General features: G+C 40.6%; 1 protein-coding gene across 3 annotated transcripts in view; it reads left to right on the top strand.

Moving 5' to 3' along the window:
- Positions 1-22,578, top strand: part of LOC113631816 (cytidine monophosphate-N-acetylneuraminic acid hydroxylase-like) — a 263,669-nt gene that overhangs the window by 199,566 nt on the left and 41,525 nt on the right. Inside the window, exons 3-5 of one of the 3 annotated variants that reach the window (XM_027128539.1) lie at positions 7,934-8,031; positions 8,272-8,475; positions 11,872-11,963. In XM_027128539.1, the coding sequence (XP_026984340.1) occupies positions 8,024-8,031; positions 8,272-8,475; positions 11,872-11,963 (304 nt within the window). In that variant the 5' untranslated portion in view covers positions 7,934-8,023. Of the gene's footprint in view, positions 1-7,933; positions 8,032-8,271; positions 8,476-8,905; positions 9,772-10,239; positions 11,183-11,871; positions 11,964-22,578 lie in introns of those variants that run through there. The other 2 variants (XM_027128540.1, XM_027128541.1) reach the window with 2 other exon arrangements.

Below are 22,578 nucleotides of genomic sequence, written 5' to 3'. Positions count from 1 at the left end.
TTTTTTCTTTTTTTCTGTTCAGCTTGAGTGATTTCCACCACTCTGTCTTCCAGTTCACTGATCAATTTCTCTGTATCATCTAATCCACTGTTGATTCCATCTAATTTTTTTTTTTTTTTTACGGAGGAGAAAGAAAGCGTGGCTTTATTTCTTTGCCAGGCAAAGAGGGAACACAGTAGGCTAGCACCTCAAGAACTGTGTCCCCAATTCCATCTAATGTATTTTTTATTTCAGTTATTGTGTTCTTCAGCTCTATTTGATTCTTGTTTATATTTTCTAACTCTTTGTTAAAAACTTCCAACTTCTGATTTTGTTCATCCATTCTTCTCTCGAGTTCTTTGAACATCCTTTTTTTTAAAGATAAATCTATTTATTTATTTATTTATTTTTGGCTGAGTTGGGTCTTTGTTGCTGAGCACAGGCTTTCTCTAGTTGTGATGAGTGGGGGCTACTCTTCACTGCGGTGTGCGGGCTTCTCATTGTGGTGGCTTCTCTTGTTGCAGAGCATGGGCTCTAGGTGCATGGGCTTCAGTAGTTGTGGCATGCAGGCTCAGTAGTTGTGGCTCGTGGGCTCTAGAGCACAGGCTCAGTAGCTGTGGCACATGCGCTTAGTTGCTCCATGGCACGTGGAATTTTCTTGGACCAGGGATTGAACCCGTGTCCCCTGCATTGGCAGGTGGATTCTTAACTACTGCGCCACCCGGGAAGCCCTGAGCATCTTTTTGATCATTAACTTAAACTCTTTATCAGGCAGATTGCTTATCTCCATTTCATTTAGTTCTTCTTCCAGGGTTTTATCTTATTCCATAGTTTGGAATATATTCCTCTGTCACCTCATTTTGCTGAATTCTCTGTTTTTATTTCTAGGTATTAGGTAGGTCAGTTACACTATTGATCTTGGAGGAGTGGCCTTATGTAGGAGATATCCTATGGGGCCCAGCAGTGCACACTGCTTTGGTCACCGGAGCTATGTTCTAGGGTTGCCCTCTGTGTTGGTTGCCTGAGCCGTACTGTTGGGGTAAGCTTATTACTATGGGAACTCTGATAGGCTTGGCTGGCCTGCAGCTCAGTTTGGTGCCAGACCACACCTAGTGAGAAAGCTGCCAGCTCATGGAAGGGTGAGGCCAGATCCTGAGATGGCTGAGGGGCTCAAGGTGTCCTGGAGCTGGTGTTGGCCAGCTGGTGGGCAGAGGTAGGCCACAGGGGCAGCTGACTGCAGAACCCTAGGGAATCCTGGGGCTAGTGCAGAACCCCTGGTGGGTGGAGCTGGGTCCCAGGGTGGCTAGCTGCAGGCTACAAGGCTGTGAGGTTTCCAGGGCTGATATTGGCTTGCTGGTGGGTGAGACCAGTTCCTGGTGCTAGTGCTGGCCAACAGGTGAGTGTATAGATTCAGGACAGCTGGCTGAGGTGTCCAAGGTATCCTGGAAATGGTGTGAGCCAGGTGTTGGGTGAGGTTGGGACACTGGGCAGGTGACAGCAAAGCCCCAGAGGGTTCAGGAGCTAGTGTTGGGCTACTGGTGTGGAGGGCTGGATCCTTGGGCAGCTGGCTGAGGGGTCCAAGGTGTCCTATACTTGGTGTCAGCCAACTATTGCCTGGGGCTGGGTCAGGAGGCTGTAGAGCCCCAGGGAGTCCTGGGGCTAGTGCTGGCCCACTGGAAAGTGTGGACGAATCTCAGGGTGGCTTGCTTAGGGGCCCAACATGTCTTGGAGCTGATGTCAGACAGCTGTTCCAAAGGGCTTGGTGTAGGGTAGCTGATCACTGGGTCCCGGGTGGCTGGTTGTGGGACCATGGGGTTCCCGGGATTGGTACTAGTCCCATGGTGGATGAGGCTGGATATAGGGTGACTGGATGACAGTCCCATGGTGTCCTGGAGCTGGTGTTGGCCAGCTGTTGGGTGAGGCTGGGGCATGGGGAGGCTAACTGAAGAGCCCTGGTGGGTGCTGTGCCTACTGCTGGACTACTGGTGGGTGGGCCCAGATTCCCAGGTAGCTGGCTGAGTGGCTGTAATGTTCCAGAGGCTGAAGTCAGGCCCCTGTTGGGTGAGGCCGGATCCCAGGGCTAGTGATGACCCATTAGTGAGTAGGGCCAGAACTTGGGGTGGCTGCCTGGGGGACCCAAGTTGTCATGGGGCTGTTTCAGCCAGCAATGGGCAGGACTAGGTCACAGGCCGGCTGACTGAAGAGCCCTGGTGATCCGAGCACTAGTGCTAAAGCACTGGTGAGTGGGTCCAGATCCAGTGCCACGGGTTGAGGGTCTTGAGGTGTCCTGGAGTTTGCCAGCTATTGGGTTGGGTTGAGTCATGGGGCTGCTGGCTACAGAGCCCCAGGGGGTCCCAAAGCAGTGCTGGCCCACTAGCAAGTGGGGCTGGATCCGAGGGCAGGTGGCTGACGAGCTGCAGGGTTTCTGTGATGGTGTCAGCCCTCTAGTGGGTGAGGCTGGGTCCCGGGGCTCGTGCTGACCCACTGGTGAGGAGCCAAAGGTTTCCTGGAACTGGTGTTGGCCAGTCTTGCTATACCATGTCTCCACCCCTCCCACTGGTCTCATTGTGATTCCTTCTTCATATCTTTAATTGTAGAAGATCTTTTCTTCTAGTCATCCAGTCTTTCTCATTGATAGTTGCTTTGTAAATAGTTGTAATTTTGGTGTGCCCATGGGAGGGGGTGAGCTCAAGTTCTTCCTACTCCACCATTTTGGCCACTCCCCATTCTGACCCATTTTTTAATTGGGTTGTTTGTTTTCTTGTTGTTGAGTCTTAAGAGTTCTTTGTATATTTTGGATAACAGTCCTCTATCAGATATATCTTTTGCAAATATTTTCTGAACAAAATACGATACACACACACAATGGAATATTATTCAGCCTTAAAAAGGAAAGAAATCCTGTTCGTACATGTTAGTTACAATATAGATGAACCTTGAGGACGTTATGCTAAATGAAATAAGCCAATCACAAAAAGACAAATACTGTATGATTATACTTATATCAAGTAGCTAAGGTAGTCAAATTCATAGAAACAGAAAGTAGAATGGTGTTAACAGGGGTTTGGCAGGGGGAGGGAAATGGGGGGTTGTTATATAATGAGTATGGAGTTTTGGTTTTGCAAGATAAAATATTTTGGAATTTTGTTGCACTTAACAATGCATATATACTTAACACTACTGAAATGTATGCTTAAAAATGGTTAAGATGATCAGTTTTGCATTAAATGTAGTAAAACAATTAAAGTGCAGTAAAGCAATTTTTAAAAAATTTGTTACATCTCTCTACCAAGAATAACTGATCCAAAAATAAAATTACAATGATACCAATTACGATAGCAGCAACAGCTATAAAATATCTAAGAATTAGCTATGAAAAAGTAAATTTTCAAAACCATAATAAAGAGCAAACAAGATGATTTGAATAAATGAGGAAATACTCTCTGCTTTTTCATGGGATTAAAAACAACAACAACAACAACGCTCCTAAGTTGCTTTTTATTATTATTATTATTTTTTTGGCTGCGCCACGCGGCTAATAGGATATTAGTTCTCTGACTAGGGATTGAACCTGGGGCCCCGGGAAATGAGACTGCTGAGTCCTAACCACTGGACCACCAGGGAATTCCCTTAAGTTGCTTTTCAAAACTTGTATGTGCCATTAATTGGATTTTTCCCTTAACAGATCTGTGACCTTTGGAAGCATTTTCACATCATTTGTCTACATGCAGTACATATTTCATTCTTGTGAGTGTATTCCTTCATTAGCCAGATATTTACTGGGCACCTACCATGTGACAGACACTTTATACCTCAGCTTTCATGGAGTTTACATCCCTGTGAACAGAATACTGAACATCTTCCCATTTAAAACAAAACTAATCTAATTAAGAAATTATGAAACGTAAGGTAGATAGCTAGTGGGAAGCAGCCGCATAGCACAGGGATATCAGCTCGGTGCTTTGTGACCGCCTGGAGGGGTGGGATAGGGAGGGTGGGAGGGAGGGAGACGCAAGAGGGAAGAGATATGGGAACATATGTATAACTGATTCACTTTGTTATAAAGCAGAACTAACACACCATTGTAAAGCAATTATACCCCAATAAAGATGTTAAAAAAAAAAAAGAAATTATGATATTGAGCTGCTTGTAAATTTTGGAGATTAAAGGATTAATCTCCAAAATTTACAAGCAGCTCATGCAGCTCAATATCAAAAAAACAAAAAACCCAATCCAAAAATGGGCAGAAGACCTAAATAGACATTTCTCCAAAGAAGATATACAGATTGCCAACAAACACATGAAAGAATGCTCAACATCATTAATCATTAGAGAAATGCAAATAAAAACTACAATGAGATATCATCTCATACCAGCCAGGATGGCCATCATCAAAAAATCTAGAAACAATAAATGCTGGAGAGGGTGTGGAGAAAAGGGAACCCTCTTGCACTGTTGGTGGGAATGTAAATTGATACAGCCACTATGGAGAACAGTATGGAGGTTCCTTAAAAAATAAAAATAGAACTACCATATGACCCAGCAATCCCACTACTGGGCATATACCCTGAGAAAACCAGAATTCAAAAAAGAGTCATGTACCAAAATGTTCATTGCAGCTCTATTTACAATAGCCAGGACATGGAAGCAACCTAAGTGTCCATCTCCAGATGAATGGATAAAGAAGATGTGGCACATATATACAATGGAATATTACTCAGCCATAAAATGAAACGAAATTGAGTTATTTGTAGTGAGGTGGATGGACTTAGAGTCTGTCATACAGAGTGAAGTAAGTCAGAAAGAGAAAAAGAAATACCGTATGCTAACACATATATATGGAAAAAAAAAAAAGGTCATGAAGAACCTAGGGGCAAGATGGGAATAAAGATACAGACCTACTAGGGAATGGGCTTGAGGATATGGGGAGGGGGAAAGGTAAGCTGTGACAAAGTGAGAGAGTGGCATGGACATATATACACTACCAAACATAAAATAGCTAGCTAGTGGGAAGCAGCCGCATAGCACAGGGAGATCAGCTCGGTGCTTTGTGACCACCTAGAGGGGTGGGATAGGGAGGGTGGGAGGGAGGGAGACGCAAGAGGGAAGAGATATGGGAACATATGTATATGTATAACTGACTCACTTTGTTATAAAGCAGAAACTAACACACCATTGTAAAGCAGTTATACTCCAATAAAGATGTTAAAAAAAAAAGAAATTATGGGTAGCAAAATGCATTTATAGATTGACAATTCTCAGTGAGTTGCCTTTTCTTCCTCTAGCCCTTTTTCTCAGAGCTTAAACTTCTGGAGGATTCCTGGCTTCATGAGATGAATATAATCAAGATGAATATCATTAACGTAATATTTTTAAAAATCAAAGCTAAAGCCAAAATTTCATGACAAACAAAATATCAAAAATTTAAAGACAGGATGCTGCACTGCAATGCCATGCCACCAAGTCTGAGGCAAAAGGCAAAAATGTATGTCCCTATATAAATGCTTTTGTGTATTTTTTAATAATTATTTTTTCACAAACATTAAAGTATTTGAAGAAATAATGAAATGTTGAAAAGTAGGTGTACTAAAACTCACGTCATTTTAGTTTAAATATTTTATTTATACCCAAGCCAGAATTGACTATAATTTTACTTTCCTGATTTTAATGGAATCCAATCCAATTTTTAATAGCTTTAAAAATTGACTTTTGGGAAAAACTAACCATTAAAAAATACACAAAAGCATGTATATAGGAGGGCACATTTTAAAATTTTGCTTTAGGTTCCAATATACGTTTTCAAGGAATTGATAAAGATGTAGTTAGTTCAACCTGCTTTACACAGTGCATGGAAAGCCTTAGAATCGAACACAGAACTTTGGCTAACTGGTTCATTCAATCAGGTAAAACAAAATATTTAGAAAGGTTTCCTTTTTACACTTTTAGGCTAATTATTCCAGATATTGCCTCAGTGCTTGCTTTGGCTTGGTGTCTGATATTTGTACTCATAAGAACAAAGATAAAAGAACTTCATGAGGCTTAACATGGAATCCTTTCTATCAGATACATTTAAAACATATATTTGGAAACATTTAAAGTCTACTGTGAACAGAATTACCAGGAATTTGGGACAGAAGTGACAATGAGAATCTGCTTTAAAGAAATGGATCATACTCAATTATAGAGCTCTGCCTTATTAGTTGAAAATTGGAAGTAGCTTCCCTGTTATTTTCTATTATGATGTGTTTTTTATATTATTTTAATTTCCTGTTTAAGAAATTTGTGGGACTTCCCTGGTGGGCCATCTTGCAACGCAGGGGACACCGATTTGATCCCTGGTCAAGGAATTAAGATCGCACATGCCGTGGGACAACTAAGCCCATATGCCGCAACTATTGAGCCCATGCGCTCTGGAGCCCGTGCGCCGCAATGAAAGATCCCGCGTGCCGCAACTAAGACCTGATGCAGCCAATTAATTAATTAGATTTAATTAAATAAAACCTGATCTTTTTTTTTTTTTTTCCCGGTACGCGGGCCTCTCACCACTGCAGCCTCTCCCGTTGCGGAGCACAGGCTCCGGACGCGCAGGCTCAGCAGCCATGGCTCACGGGCCCAGCCGCTCCGCGGCACGTGGGATCTTCCTGGACCAGGGCACGAACCCGCGTCCCCTGCATCGGCAGGCGGACTCCCAACCACTGCGCCACCAGGGAAGCCCCATAAAACCTGATCTTTAAGAAAAAAGAAATTTGCAGTCTTCCAAAAATGAAAGTGAGAGTGCCACAAATGTACATGAGCTCCAAATCAATTTTAAATTAGCACATGAAGAGAATTTTGACCACTTTTGGTTTGGAGTGGAATGTAGAATTAAACATGCACCCAGATTTCATACCATGGATATGCCAAAAGTTATTTTGAAATCCCTCTTGGCGAAAATTATATTCCACTATGATTCAGAGTTGCATCATAACAAGAGTTTGTTTAAAGACTGGGGTTTGAGAAATGTAACATTTGTATTTTCCTTGAAAAAATATGAGAGATCAAATGCTTTGCTGCTAGAGCTTTTTATAAATTACTCAGATTGCGTGCAGTTGGTTCAAGCTTTAAGTAGCTAGCTCTTAAAGATAGTCTGCTAAGTGGTGGGAAGAGAAAAGCAGAGGGAGTGTTTTTAAAAGCATCTACGTGCAAGTAAGCAGGGCAGTGCACTGGTACTAGGTTATCATGTTCTACAGAACAGTAATACACATTGAGAAGTGCTAGACTTATGATAACTAGACTTATCATGGTGATCGTTTTTAAATGTATAGAAATATCGAATCACTATGTTGTGTACTGGGAACTAACATAGTGTTGTAGGTCGATTATACTTTAAAAACAAACAAAAAAAACCTCATAGAAAAAGAGATCAGATTTGTGGTTACCAGAGGCAGGGGGTGGAGAGAAGGGGATTTGGATGAAGGTGATCAAAAGGTACAAACTTCCAGTTGTAAGATAAATAAGTACTGAGAATGTACAACAGGATCAACATAACTGACACTACTCTACATTATATATGAAAGTTGAGTAAATCAGCTAAGAGGTCTCATCTTATCTTTAATTTTATATCTATATGAGATGATAGATGTTCACTAAAAGAAAAAGAAAGAATGAATTTCAATGTCTCCTGGAAAGTAAAAAAAAAGAAGTGTTAGACTTGACCTGGGGGCCGGGCTGGGGGTGGTGGTGGGTAGCTCGGAAGGCTTATCCAAGGAGGGGATGATTGAGTTATGTTTGAACCTAAAGGATGACTCTCAGTGGGAAAGGAGAGCAGGTGCAGAGACAAAAGCATGGAGGTGGGGAGAGCAGACTGGGTTCTTGAAACTAAATATAAAATTTGGCTTCTAAGAGAGATATGGTAGGGGAGGAAGCAGTAGGACGGAAATACTGAGCTGGGCCCACACCCTCTTTATCCACACAGACTAATGTCTCCTGAGAGCGAATGAGTCATAGAACCTGAAGGAGCAACTGCAGTTCTTCTGAAATACCCAGAGAGAGGCAACGACAGACCATGGGCAGGCAAGTGAGAGGGGCATGAGCTCTCTGGGAAAGTGGAGATAAACCCTCAACAAGTAGGATGGACATTGAAAGGAGGGGAGAAAATTCACCATCAGGTGCCACCAGGCCTGGGTACTTGGAGGGATGGCCTTAAAAAGTATTTTAATAAAAAAGAGGTTTTTGAGGTGTCAATGCCAAATTGTTCTCTCTTGAAACCTAACAGTATCACTCTTTCCTCTCAAAATGTTCGCGTTTTCATAGCATCGAACAAACAACTGAGATCCTGTTGTGTCTCTCACCTGCTGAAGTTGCCAATCTCAAGGAAGGGATCAATTTTGTTCGAAATAAGAGCACTGGCAAAGATTACATCTTATATAAAAGTAAGAGCCACCTGCGAGCATGCAAGAATATGTGCAAGCACCAAGGAGGCCTGTTCATAAAAGACATCGAGGATTTAGACGGAAGGTAACACGCGTCCTCTGCTTTCTCCCTGGTGACCTTCTTACAATTAGATGTGGCAGGAGATGTGTTCATTGAAAATCAAATGAACCAACTGACAAATTATTTCTTTTAGCAAATTCATAACTTTTACTTGTGCTCACTGAGGCAACTCTCTGATCTCAAAACGTTATGACCTGTACTTAATTTCCCACTCTCTCTTAAGAACTCTAATTGAAAATCGATTCCTAGCTTGATTAACAGTGAAATTTCTAAGGTACGTGTGTGTGTGTGTGTGTGTGTGTGTGTGTGAGTGAGTGCTTGGGTGTATGTAACAGCTTTTATTTTCCAGGACTCAAGCCTCCTCTGGGTTTCCTTTCCCACTCCCCCAGAAGTATGAGTGGGGCAGGCCCTTATCCAAACACTGCTGGAGAGCAGATAGACTTGCTTTGACTGCCTCATGGTGATTAAAAACCCAAAATGGCAGAGCCGCAACTGTATCTGCCCTGAACAGCAGCTCTTCTAATCATTTCTTGGAAGAACTAGTGCTGGTACCCGTCTCCCCCCACTTGATGAAGCCTACAATATAGATCGCCTTCCTCACCAGTTCAGGAGCAATACCAGGACAGGATGGTTGTGGGTTTTGTTCGTTTGTTTGTTTTCAGTGACTGCCAAAGAGATAGCAGCACTGCCTGGCAGAGACAGGGGGAGTTCTGGGTGAGGGATGCTTTGTCAGCCTGATGGTCAACACCGGCAACGAATGAGTGGTTGACCGCACCTTTCCAAGCTCTGCTTCAGCCTAACTTGACCTGGGTGCTTTTTAGCCATTCCCACGTCCGGCTTGACATCCACCGTGTTGTTGAGCTGATTTCTCGGGTCATCTGTGGGCAGTTTAGTGTAGGTGGACTCAGAGGGAGCTGTGTAGTTTTCTAAGAGCTCCCTGCTATAATCGTATAGAAGACCATCGCCCAAGTCTAGAATGTTCTTACACCTGCACACAGATTTGCTTCACTGCATACTTAGTTTCAGGGCCCAGACACACACTATTAGATTTCTAAATGTTGATAAACACTGTTGCACCTGTAGCTTGTTTGGCTCCTTCGATGGGGTTGCTAGATTAGGCAAATAGAAGGCACCCAGTTAAATAACTAATATATTTTTAGCATAGATAGCTTGCAAGTATTGCATGGGACACAGTTTTAGCGACAGCTGTACTCTAGGAGCGCCTCATGGTTATTTGCTGACAGCCCTGTTTGGAGTCCCTTCCATCTTCTCAGTGGATTCAAGTCAGGGAAACCTCAGACATGGCTTGTTCTGTCACTGGTAAGTTTCTGCAGGCACTCTTGGACCCTGAGGTTTTCTGACTGTTGCGGTTTGGGGACTCCGCGTTTCCTCTCTCCCTTTCTCTCCTTAGTGGGCTTTTCACGTGGTGCTCGCTGAGCCAGCCGTTCAAGGAAGTGTTGCAGCTTTGTGATTAGGAGCAATGATCTTTCCTCACAACCTGCCCTGTTCAGAAGCCTGCCCCCACCACCTATCAGCTCCGTGACCTTGGACAAGTTTCTTAGCCTTTCCGGACCTCAATCCTCTCCTCTATACAGTGAAATTGAGAGTATTACCTACTCTGTCTGACTGCTGAGAGGATTAAGTGATTTCAAACACATAAAGCACTTAAAACAGTGTCTGGCTATATGATAAGTGCTCAATAAATGTCAATTACATTTATCGTTATTACTCTGTCATGAGCTTCTAGTGTAGCTTAGGAACAGAGGTTATTTACAGGAATTCAGATTGTTCTTGAACCTGGCTGGCTCATCTTAACAGAGTGATTGCTTTGCCACAGGCTGGCCTTTCTCTCCTTCACCCAAAGCCTTGGGGGTGATTGATCCTAGTTTCACCGTATTCTGTTGGCAGGCTAACCTAGAGCTGGAATTGTCTTAGTGCTCCGGCACACGAGGAACCAGCTTTATCTCCTGCACATTCTCCCAGCTTTATTCCCAGATGCAGCTCGCCAAGCATTGATGTGCTGAAACACCATCCTCAGAGGAACTCACACCCTATACTCCCCCATCCATCGCTCCAAATTTGACTGCTTCTCTGTGTAGCAATTCACCCGAGGAATCTCTCACCTAGGAGACAGTCAAGAGTAATGACCTACCTCTACCACCCTCTCTACATTTTTCTTCTTCACACGTAACCAACATCAGCAACTCTCATAAGCTGTGGTTCTCATTTTCTAAATCTAACAACTTTTCCCAACCTCTTTGCACATGAAGCTGTCGCCTCCCTCCTGTCTACTTGCTGCCTATGAACAGTTAAGATCCTGCCACGTTTCCCCTTTAATGACCCAGCATGTTGAATAGCTGCGTTTGGAATGTTCTCAAGTTTTGAAATGTTGTTGGCTACTCATTGATGAGAAAGTAGATGTTTCAGAATAATCCTCTATAAATTGAAGTGCGGAATATGTTTTTTGCCTTATTACTAGAAAAGAGCGTGAAAAATTCTTGATACAATGAAGCTTGGGAAAATCAGTGTAATTTACTGATATATAAGTTAAAATAGACATTGTTAGATTAAAAAATCTGATGTTTCCGGTTTGAGACATACTTGTTTGTAAAAAAAAAATTCTTTAACTGTGAAAAAAAAAAAAAAACTTCACGAGAAACACTACCAAAATAGAGAGGAAATGGAACTTCTTTGCCTCACCTTCCACCACCACAACCCCCTTCACGGTCTGGTAAGAAATAGGAAAAAAATTACTAAGCCTTCTATTTTGCTGCAATCTGATTCTCATTCTGAAACAGGGTTGCTAGAGTTAGCAAGTAAAAATGCAGAACACTCAGTTAAATTGCTGATAAATGACGACTTTCCAGTATATGTCACATATTGTGTGAGTTGTGTTTTTAAATTATTTCTTATTTATCTGAAATTCATATTTAACTGGGCATCCTGTATTTTATCTGGCAACCATGCTCTGAAATCTTAAACTTTAAGGAAGTCTTTTCTCTTCTGAAAACTTGAGTTGAACTTAGGTTTAGCACACTATACTAGGGGCTAAGGGTTGTAAAGTGATTATAAATCATAGGTATGTCTTAATGACTGCATTCTTTCCTCATATTGGCCCCAGTTGAACCTTAACCAACTTAGCTTTTGTATGACAGCCATCCCTAAAGATGACTTTATTCTGATGGCTCTGTTGATCTCTAACACATATTATTTTGTGACATGGCATTTATCTTCACTTTTAAAATTGCCTACTGATGATTAATCTATATTTCCTTAGATAGTTGAGTATGAGCTATTAGTAGTTTTTCTTTCATGCATTTTATGTTCAACCAACTACAGTTGTTTATAATGCATTTAAGCCTAATAAGATGAATTTTTATTTTCGCCATTTCAGAAACCTAAGTATAATTTTTCATCCAGGTCTGTTAGATGCACAAAACACAACTGGAAGTTGGATGTGAGCACCATGAAGTATATCAATCCTCCAGGCAGCTTCTGTCAAGACGAACTGGGTAAATATAATCCATATCGATCAATGTTTTCTGCTATTATTATTATTGGGGTCCTTCTTGTCAACTTGTTTCCAATCTCACTTGAAGCTTTGAGTATATCCTGATTTTAAACTATGGACATTAGATCTTTTAAAAATAATTAACACTGAAAATTCTAAACAGGATTTCTCCAAAAGATCCCTTCATTCATTCATTTGTTCAGTAAGTATCTGATGAGAACTTACCAGGTGTAAACATTGTATTGGGTATTAAGAGATACAAAGATGGATAAGATAGAGTCAGTGTAAATTAGATGATATTAACATGAGGTGGTGGCAAAGACAAGCCTGTGAACAACTAAGATCAGGGATACTCTGACAGGTTTCTTTGGTACAGTGTACTATAGAATAGTGGCTCTGAATATTGTATCAGTGAAGACACACAAGATAGATATTCAAGTGCATGATCTTTTCAACAGTTATAATGAAACGCCACAGTTTCGGTTGGGAAATAAAGTCCTTCAAATTCCATGGCGCTTTCTGGCATAGGTAAGATGCTACAGTTTACATGTGATTCTCAGTATGCTGGCTCCACTTCTACTTTTTCCTTCCTCCTACTCAAGAAAGCAGGTAGAAATATGAGTAAGGAGGGCTTAATAATAGGAATAAATTTGTCTTTGACCTAAGTGATTAAAAGCGTGTTTTATCAGTAGAAAAAGTTACTTGGGAAGATTCTTAAAACTGCTCATGCACACTGTTTCAGAATGTCTGTTATAAGAATAAAAATATAGATTTGATCTAATTGGGGGAATCATAGAAAGCTTCATGCCAGAGATGGCATTTGTGTTGGGTTTTGAAAGATGGGCAGAATTTCATCAGGCAGAGAAGAGAAAGGAGGACATTTCTGGTAGAGGGGACAGCTTGGGCTGTTTTAGTTTATTTGGGGCCAAATGTGTAGTTTAGTTGGCTGGAGTACAGGGTATGTGTATCAGAGTAGTAGAACATAAGATTTCAAAGGTACATTGTAGGGAGGGCCTTGAATATAGTTGAAGAATCATGACCTAATCCAGAATGTTATTAAGTGTGTGTTAGGTGTAGTATTAGGCACTTTGTGTGAATTATTTCACATTATCTTCACATTGACAATGCAGTAATGGGACTCAGTAATGGAGAGTCATTACCACCAAATTGTTCAACCCATCTGCCTCTGTGCCTGCATATTCTTCCTTGACTCCTGTGACAGTTGACAGTGGCTGCACTGACCCTGCTCCTATGGCTCGCCCTGCTCTCGCACCCTGGATCCCACCTCACACCTACTTGAGGCCTTCCCTCCTGCAGCTGTCCTTCTCTCTCCTGTATCATAAATTTCGTCTTTGCCTATTAACCCACATGTACACACACACACGTGCGCACGCGCCCTAGTGTTCAGATAAGCCCTCTTATGTTTCCATTTCTCCAAATGTCTAAACAGCTAAACCCCTTGAAACAGGCATCTCACACTCGTTGTCTCTGTTCCTTCCCCTCCCATCGTCTCTCAGTGGAGCTTCCATCCCTACCACTCCGCTAACACTGCTCCTGTCAAGGTCACCAGTTTGCTAAATTCAGTGGTCGCTTTGCCATGGCCATTGTACTCAAACTCTCGGCATGCAGCCCAATGGCCCACTCTGTCCTTAATATGCAGCTGACCCTTGAACAATGCGGTTTGAACTGCATGGATATTTTCCAATAGTAAATACTATAGGACTACACCAGCCAAGGTTGGTTGAATCTGTGGCTGCAGAGGAACCGTGGTTAAGAAGGGCCAACTATTGAGTTCTACATGAATTGACATATATATATATATTTTAATTCGGTTGCACTGGGTCTTAGTTGTGGCATGTGTGCTCCTTAGTTGTGGCAGGTGAGCTCCTTAGTTGCGGCATGTGAGCTCTTAGTTGAAGCATGCATGTGGGATCTAGTTCCCTGACCAGGGATCGAACCCAGGCCCCCTGCATTGGGAGCATGGAATCTTAACCACTGCGCCACCAGGGAAGTCCCATGAATTGATTTCTAATAGGCATTACAAGCTGCGGCCAAAACAGAACTCCTAATGGCCAAGCCCACCTTATCCCCAGACCTGTTCCTCCTCCAGCCTTCTCCATCTTGGTAAATGACGCTGCTTCCACTCAACTGAACAAAACCTGGTGGTCACTCTTGAGTCTTCTCTTTCCTTAAACCCCCATATCCAAACCATTAATAAATCCTGTGCCAAAACACCTTCAGAATCCATCCACTTCTCTCTGTCTGCTCTGTCTCCAACCAAATGCAAGTCAGACACCTTTTGTCTGCACAGCTGGCCTCCCTGCTTCCATGCTTGCTTCCTGCAGTCCATCCTGCTTACAGCACACAGCTTGATATTTTATTTTATTTTTGTTAATTTAATTTTATTTTATATTGGAGAATAGTTGATTTACAATGTTGTGTTAGGTTCAGGCTGGTTAGTACCAGACTGATATTTTAAAAATTCATGTCATTCCCCTGCTTAAAACTCTCCGATGAGCTTCCTATCACACTGAAGAAGGTGCATCCCTTTGACCCGGCAATTCCACATCCGAGACCATATGCCTAAGATCTTAATAATCACTGATATGTCAAAAGATACGGCTATGAGAATGTTCATTCACAGCAATACTATCTACAAAAGAGAAAAACTGAAAACAATTTAAACACTAGAAATAATTCCACTGTGTCTTAAAAGTGATACTATTGAAGAAACTAAAATAATAAGAGGGACTTTTGATAAATAAAGCAGATTATAAATATTACATATAGTATGGCCCTATTATGAAAAAACATGTATACATAAGCACTTATGGACGGGGGCAGGCTCACCACTGGTTACCTGTGAAGGGAGCTGAATAGTGGGCTTCCTGGGCTGGACCTCCAGTCTGGGAACTTTGATTACACTACCTCTACATCTTTTTCAGGCTCAAATTATTGTATATGGAATAGGCTATCAGGGCCAGTGTTGCCCACGTGTCTCGGTGAGACCAACTCCTAATCACTTTTTAAAGAAGGGTCTGACCTGCAAAGGCATTCTCCCAGTTCCCAGAGCAGAGGTGTCACTTACTGAGGTGCATGTCCTTTTCTGGTCACCCCCCAAAAGAGATAGAATGCTATTCTGGGGGAAGTTGCTGATTGCTTTGACTACAAGTTCATCCTCCCCCTGCCCCTCAAAGGGATGTCTCGGTTACTAGGTTCTTTTGCCAGTAACCCTCATTCCATGTCTGTTGACCTAGCCTAGGAAACCTGCAGACTGCATTGTTAGCAGGAACTGTACAAATACTGTTAAATTTATTTGGCAGAAAACAGGTAAGAAGCAAAGGTTTGGACATATCAAACTGTTTGTGTAAGTGAAAGGACAATAGACTATCAACTTTATGAGTATGTAACCCAGAAATCGATAGCTGCTTAGGGGCCTTTATAAAACCTCTAAGTCTTTTGGACAAGACCTATAGTGAGACATTATAGCAAAGTGGTTAAGAGCGAATGGTGCAGGGCAGTCTGGGCTCAGATCCTGATGCTCAAACACACAATTAAATGACTTGGGGCAAGTTAGTCAATCTCTTTGTTCTTTAGTTTCCTCACTAGGATATAATATTGGTAGTAGCTATCTTATTGCGTTGTTGAAAGAATTTTCAAAGTGAACAGCTGTGGGCTTCCCTGGTGGCGCAGTGGTTGAGAGTCCGCCTGCCGATGCAGGGGACACGGGTTCGTGCCCCGGTCCGGGAGGAGCCTGTGCTCCGCAACGGGAGAGGCCACAACAGTGAGAGGCCCGCGTACGGTAAAAAAAAAAAAAAAAAAAAAAAACAGCTGTTAAATTCTCAGAACTTGGTACACAGAGCATAATGTTTTATTTGTATATGTATGTCTCAAATAATCTGCACATCACCCCTGTAACTGAGACCTTAGGAGCAGGAGGAAGGGATTTCCCACCCAGCAGAAAATTGGATCAATTGGAAAATAGATCGAGGCTGGGAACTGATGCAGAGGGCTGATGTTTGCTGCTATGGCAGGTGAAAGGCAGGGCTAGAGGTGGCAGCAGGGTCAGTGGAGGGTGAAAATAACAAGACCACTAAATTTTTTAGCCTTTGCTCCAGTGAGGAAAGTGGAAAATTGAGAAAGTGGAAAATTTCCACTCTCTGTGAGAGTGGAAAATTTCCACTCTCTGTGAGAGTGGAAAATTTTGTTAACAGAGCCCACTTTTCAGTCCAGTGCTACCTACACTGTAGTGATTTCCTACCACATCCCAAGAAAGAGAAGGATGGCTTGAGCTCGTATGAACTTAGATTATTTGATTTTATTATTATTATAAATAACAATATACGGTCATCATTAAAAAGGTAAAAATCAGGAAAGTAGAAGGAAGAAGACGCTCACTTGCACTCCCATCACCTCAAGACAACACCTGTTTTGGTATCTTTTCTTCCGGTCGTCACCGAGGTCCCCTTCCTTCCTCTCCCCAGCCTTCTCCTCCTCCTTCTCTTAACTGAGATATAATTCATGTACCATAAAATTCACCTTCTTAGAGTGTGCAACTCAATGGTTTTTAGTATTTTCACATGTTGTGCCATTACCACCACTATCTAATTCCAGAACATTCTCATCATCCCGAAAAGAAACCTTGTAACTATTAGCAGTCAGTCCCATTCCCCTCTTCCCTCATCCCCTGGCCAACCACTAATCTACTTTCTGTCGCTATGGCTTTTCCTGTATTGAACCAGGCTGGCATAAACCCCACTTGGTCATGGTCATAATTATTTTTTATATTGCTAAATTGTATTTGCTAATATTTGGTTAAGGATTTTTATGTCTATATTCATAAGGAATACTGGTCTGTAGTTTTTTGTGTGTGATGTCTTTGTCTGATTTTGGGATCAGGGTAGTAATACTGCCCTCATAAAATGAGTTAGGAAGTGTTCCATCCTCTTCTGTTTATTGGAAGAATTTGTGAAGTTTGGTATGGATTCTTCTTTAGACATTCGGTCAAATTCACCAGTGAAGCCATCTGGGCTTGGGCTAATGTTTGTGAAGTTTTTTGTTTACTAATTAAATCTCTTTATTTGTTATGGGTCTTCTCAGATATTCTATTTCTTCTTGAGTCAATTTTGTTAGTTTGTTTCTTCCTAGGAATTTCTCCATTTCGTCTGGGTTATCAATTTGTTGATATATAATATTTATTATATTTCCTTATGTTCTTTTTTATTTCTGTAAGATTGATAGTAATGTCCCCCTTTTCATTCCTGATTTTAGTAATTTGAACCTTTTCTCTTTTTTCTTGGTTAGTCTAGCTAAAGGATTGGAAATTTTGTTAATCTTTTCAAAGAACAAACTTTTGTTTTCATTGATTTTCTCTTGTTTTTCTAGTCTCAATTCCATTTATTTTAGCTCTGATTTTTTAATATTTCCTTTCTTTTGTTTGCTTTGGGTTTAGTTTGCTCTTCTTTTTCTAATTTCATAAGGTGGAAGGTTCGGTGTTTTACTTGAGATCTTTTTTATTATAGGTGTGTTCCTTTTATGCACTGCACTGTTTTAGCTGCATTCCATAAGTTTCAGAATATTATGTTTTCATTTTTCCTTGTCACAAAGTATTTTCTCATTTTTCTTGTGATCTTCCTCCTTAAACCATTTGTATTCAGAAGTATGTTGTCTGATCTCTACATATTTGTGAATTTTCCAACTTTCTCCTCTTATTGGTATCTAATTTCATTTCATCGTGGTCAGAGAACATACTTTATATGACTTGATCCTTTTAACTTTATTTTATGGCCTAACATATGGTTTGTACTGGTTTGTGGAGAATATTCTACATGTACTTGAGAAGAATGTGTATTCTATTGTTGGGTGGAGTGTTCTGTCTATGTCTGTTGGGTCTGGTTGGTTTATCGTGTTGTTTGAGTCTTCTATTTCCTTGTTGATTTTCTATCTAGTTGTTCCAACTTCCAGTCATCTTTTTAAGCATACTTTTACAAATAATTATAATTATTCTATATATTATTTTTGCATCCTGTTTTTTGTCTTGTTAATCTATTATATTAGTCATATTATGTCAGATTCTATATATACATAATTTTAAAGTATGCTTACATTAAATATTAACTTAAATAATTTATTTAGCCATTTCTCTGTTGTTGGAATTTAGGCTGTTCACAGATTTTTTTTTTTTTTTTGCCGTCAAAACCAAAACTGTGATCTTTCTGCTTAAGAATTTCTCTGTTTTTGGAGTTTTTTCTGTAAGATAGGTGAATTACTGGCAACAGGGTAGAACTAAGTAATGCTTTTACCCATATTTAACACCTCATACATCGTAACATAAAGATGGGCTTCACATGGACTAATAGCCTAAATGAAAAAGGTCAGACTGTAAAAGTAACAGAAGAAATGTAAATATCTTTGTGACCTAGAAATTGGCGGCACTTCCTGACTCTTCAAACAACACTTCAGAAGTACAGCTCAAAGAATAACCCCCCACCAACACACACACACACACATACACACACACAAAACCCTGGTGAATGTGATTTCATCAGCACTAAAGATTTCTGCTAATTGGAGGACACCATGGACAAAGTTAAAAGATGTATGACAGTTTGGGTGACTATTCTGCAATATTGGCAACCAACAAGGGAATATTATCTAGCATATAGGAGGAAGTAATGCAAATTGACAAGAAAAAGATAGGAAACCCAATATAAAAATGCAGAAAGGATATGAACTAGCATTTTACAGAAGAATCCACAAAGGTCAATAAGCACATGAAGATATGCTCAAACACGTTAATTATCAGAAAACTGCAAAGTAAAGCAATGAGGTGTTACTCTATGTCTTTTTGACTGATAGAAAGAAACGAAGGTGCCGCGGAATGTTGTCAGAGATATAAGGGTATAGAAATAGTCATGCCTGTGGTGGGAATGTGGCTGGTACAGCCACGCTAGAGAGGAACCCGACAGTGACTAGTCAGGGGAGGTTTATGAATACGCCATGACCCATCACTGCCATTCCTATTTGTATACCAAAGAAACCTTGTTGTGGCAGAGTCTATGGGTCCACCACTGGGAGAGTGAATCAGTAAAATGCGGTGAACCAGGGAATACTAAACTGCAGTTAGAGGAAGTGGACTAGATGTACACGTGGTAACATGAATGCATCTTAAAAACAGGGTACTGAGTGAAAAGGAGTAAGAAAGAGACTGGAGACCCAATACCGTTTATATAAACTAAAGATGCACATATACAATATAATACATATTTTGCACGACCATTCAAATTGTAGCCTGTAGGGGAGGACGGGGAAATAAGAGTGGGAAACAGAGATAAAGGGAATAAGTAAGTAAGTAAGTAAGTAAGTAAGTAGCTTTGCCTGGGCCGAATATCATGTGTCATGAACTGAAAAATATGATTAGCACAGTCGTCTTTACTTGAGGTACTAAATGAATGAATGAGTCCATTATTCATTCATCCATTCTTTAATATATATTATATTACAGTCCATTTTTTAGAATGAACCAGTTTTTATTCCCTCTAACTAGTTAATAAGCCTGCCTTTTCTCTTCATGCCTTACCAGCTCAGGGCATTCTTAATTTTTCAGACTTTCCTTGTTTGAGTCAAAAAGAGCATTGTTGTTTTAAATTACACTTGTTTCTCAAATATGTTGCTAATATTTTCCAAACACGTTTGCCAATTTTCTTTGGTGGTAGAACTTTTTCATTTTACATTTGTATCTATTCAGATTTTCCATTGGACTTGTTTCCATTGCTATTAAACTTAGAAGTCCTCCCTTTGATATACTATTTTTTCATACTTTTTAACCACTTGGTTGCTTTTCTTTGTGTCTTTAATCAGCTGGAATACTTAGCTAACCTGTTGCACAGCACCATTCTTAGCTAGCCCTTCCTTTTCCACCAATCTATGATCCGTCTCTTAGAATATTAAACTGTTATTTAATTAGGATCCTCTCCTTGACTGTCCTTATGCCAATAATCAATGATTTAATTATTACAGTTTTCTAAAATGTTTTTGCTCTAATTCTTCTTCATCGTTCTTCCTTGTAAAAAGATTTTAATGAATTCCATTTGTTTGTTCTTCTGGATAAATATTCAGTTATAACCCAAATAACCTAGATTGCATCAGTTTGTGCAGTCACAAGAAGGATGACACATTCACCTGCTTTATAGAGGCAGGGAGTCGGCAGAAGTTATGCTTCACTTCCATGCATAAATGCATTATCTTTGTGCGAGGGGCATAAAAACTTTTATGGTGTTTGCTTTGAAATAATAGTTAAGAGTTACAGACTCTTATTTTTTTCTGCTTTTCTTGAGAGAGAACAATTCTAAAGAAGGAAAATCCTTAAGAGTGGATATCAATGCAGTTTTCTGAGAGGCTTCCATAATACCTTGTATTTTTGAAATGGTATTTGCTAGTATATAATTTTGTTTGTCCAATACTGAACTTTCTTTTTAACTCTTCATTCTTTGAAGGTAAAATAATTGCCATAATAATTCAATTATTTTTTAAATCCCTTCTCTGTGCCAGGCATAGTGCTAGACCCTACAGGATTTGTTCTATAACTCTGCAAAGTATGTATCATAAGCCTATTTTACAGATCAGGAAACTGCATCCCAGGATGTGATAATAGGCAGCCCAGTCATAATCCCAACCCAGATGTTTCCAAATCCAGCATTCTTTCTATTTCACGACAATGTTTTCTGGCAATCATATAGCCTGGAAATAATAATAAGATGTATCTTTATTATATCACTTGCATTTTCAAGGACATAGTTTAATAAGAATAGTGCTATTAAGCATCCTTTGTGTGTTCCTGATTTTATTAAGAAAGCCAATTGTGTTTTACTATTAAATAAGTTGATAACTATTACTAGGAAAAATATTAATTAATATGCTTCTATTAAATTCTTAAGCAATATTTAAAAGGTATAAAAATAACAGAGTGAACAGCCATGTGCCCAGTGCTCAGCTTAAGACATAAATCATTAACAGCAGAAGATCTTTAAATACCTTTCCTTGATCATGTTACATATCCCCTCATCCCCCAGAGGTAATCACTCTTCTGAATTTGGGGTTTCAGGATAGCGATTCTTATTTATTGTATTAGTTATATTCACAAAAGGAAAAAAGATGGCCCCCTCAAATTGGGATAATTTGTAGAGCGTGTTTTCATCAAAGGATATTTTATAAGGTGTGGATGTGGGAGAATCACAGGGAAGGTGGAGTAACCTGGAGTTGATAACAGCCAAATTATCTGTCTTTAGGCCCAAAGGGATGAGGGGGGAGCAGTTTCCAGAATCTGGAAGAAGAGAGAGTCATAAAGAATTGGCTTCTATGAGATAAGCAGTGACCTCTGTCCATGCCCAGAGCATAACTAGTTCAAGGTGACCTTACAGGGAAAGAGCCAGAGGTATAAGTGACCCAACCTCACTGAGTTCTCTTATCATCTCACCCTGGAGCTTCCCAATAGCCAAACTCACCTAAAAGGAGGAGAGTGTGGGAGCCCTTTGATGTGGTCCAGCTAAGTCAACCTCCTGAAGGAGACAGTAGGTGGACAAGGGTGCAGACAGGTAGAGAAGAAGGGGTTTGTAGGGACCAGCTGAAGCTATCTGGTGTGATCATGTTTCTAGCTTTTAAAGTGCTCTTTTAAAAATGAAAAAGTAATATACTTTATTTGGGGCTTTTGTTGAGATAATCTTATATCTAAATTTCCCAACTTGAGGTGCCCAGTCTGGGCAGGAGCAGTGCCTGGGTTGGGAGAGGGGGCTGTGCACCCCAAGAGAGTCTTGGGAGACATGGAATGATGACCATTAATTAATCAATTAACTCAACAGATATTTAACAAATGCCAATTGTGAGTCAGGCAACGTTCTTGGCACACTACTGACAGAGCATCAAACAAACCACGATGCTAGCTCTCACAGAGCTCATAGTCTTATAGGGGAGACAGACCATAAACAAACAATATACAATATGTCCAGTGACAATAGGGCTAGGAAGAAAAAAATGAGGGTAGAGGGCTGGAGAGTGCTCTTTGAGATGGTGTGGTCAGAAAGCCCTGTCTGATAATATGACAGCTGAGTCCCAAATGAAGCCAGGTAGTGGGCAGTGCTGTAATACTGAGGAGAGCTTTCCAAGGAGATCGTCTAAATGTGTCATCAGTGTGTCAGGGGCAGAGAGGGAGAATATGTAGCCACGAGGGCGAAGCTAGGGCAGTGAGAGAGCAAAACAGACTTTAGGGGAGGTAATTCTTTAAGTTTTCAACTCTTCTTTATTACAGTCCCTCAAGTTGACCTTGAAAATTGAAATTTGACAGCATATATAAGTTTTCATTTTCAACTATTAGGGAATATTAAAAAAATGCACCATTTTTCATTTTAGGGGTAATTTTTACCTCAGTTTCTTCCATTAGCAGTTGTCTTAAAGTGAGTATAATTATTCATTTGGAAAGTGTAGGCAAAATTTTTTTTTATATGCTTTGAAGAAAGTAGGAAAATGCTTGGCTTTGAGGGCAGGGCAATGATGCCATTTCCACAGGGACTGCTTTGGTCTAGGACCTCATTTGCTTCCATTGAGCAGTTAGTAAAATTGCT

Source organism: Aethalodelphis obliquidens, unplaced genomic scaffold (genome assembly GCF_003676395.1).
Source record: "Aethalodelphis obliquidens isolate GAN/ISIS:26980383/991018 unplaced genomic scaffold, ASM367639v1 scaffold34, whole genome shotgun sequence".
NCBI classification, from domain to species: domain Eukaryota; kingdom Metazoa; phylum Chordata; class Mammalia; order Artiodactyla; family Delphinidae; genus Aethalodelphis; species Aethalodelphis obliquidens.
Note: the sequence above shows the minus strand (reverse complement) of the source record. Positions and strands in the feature narration are given on the sequence as shown.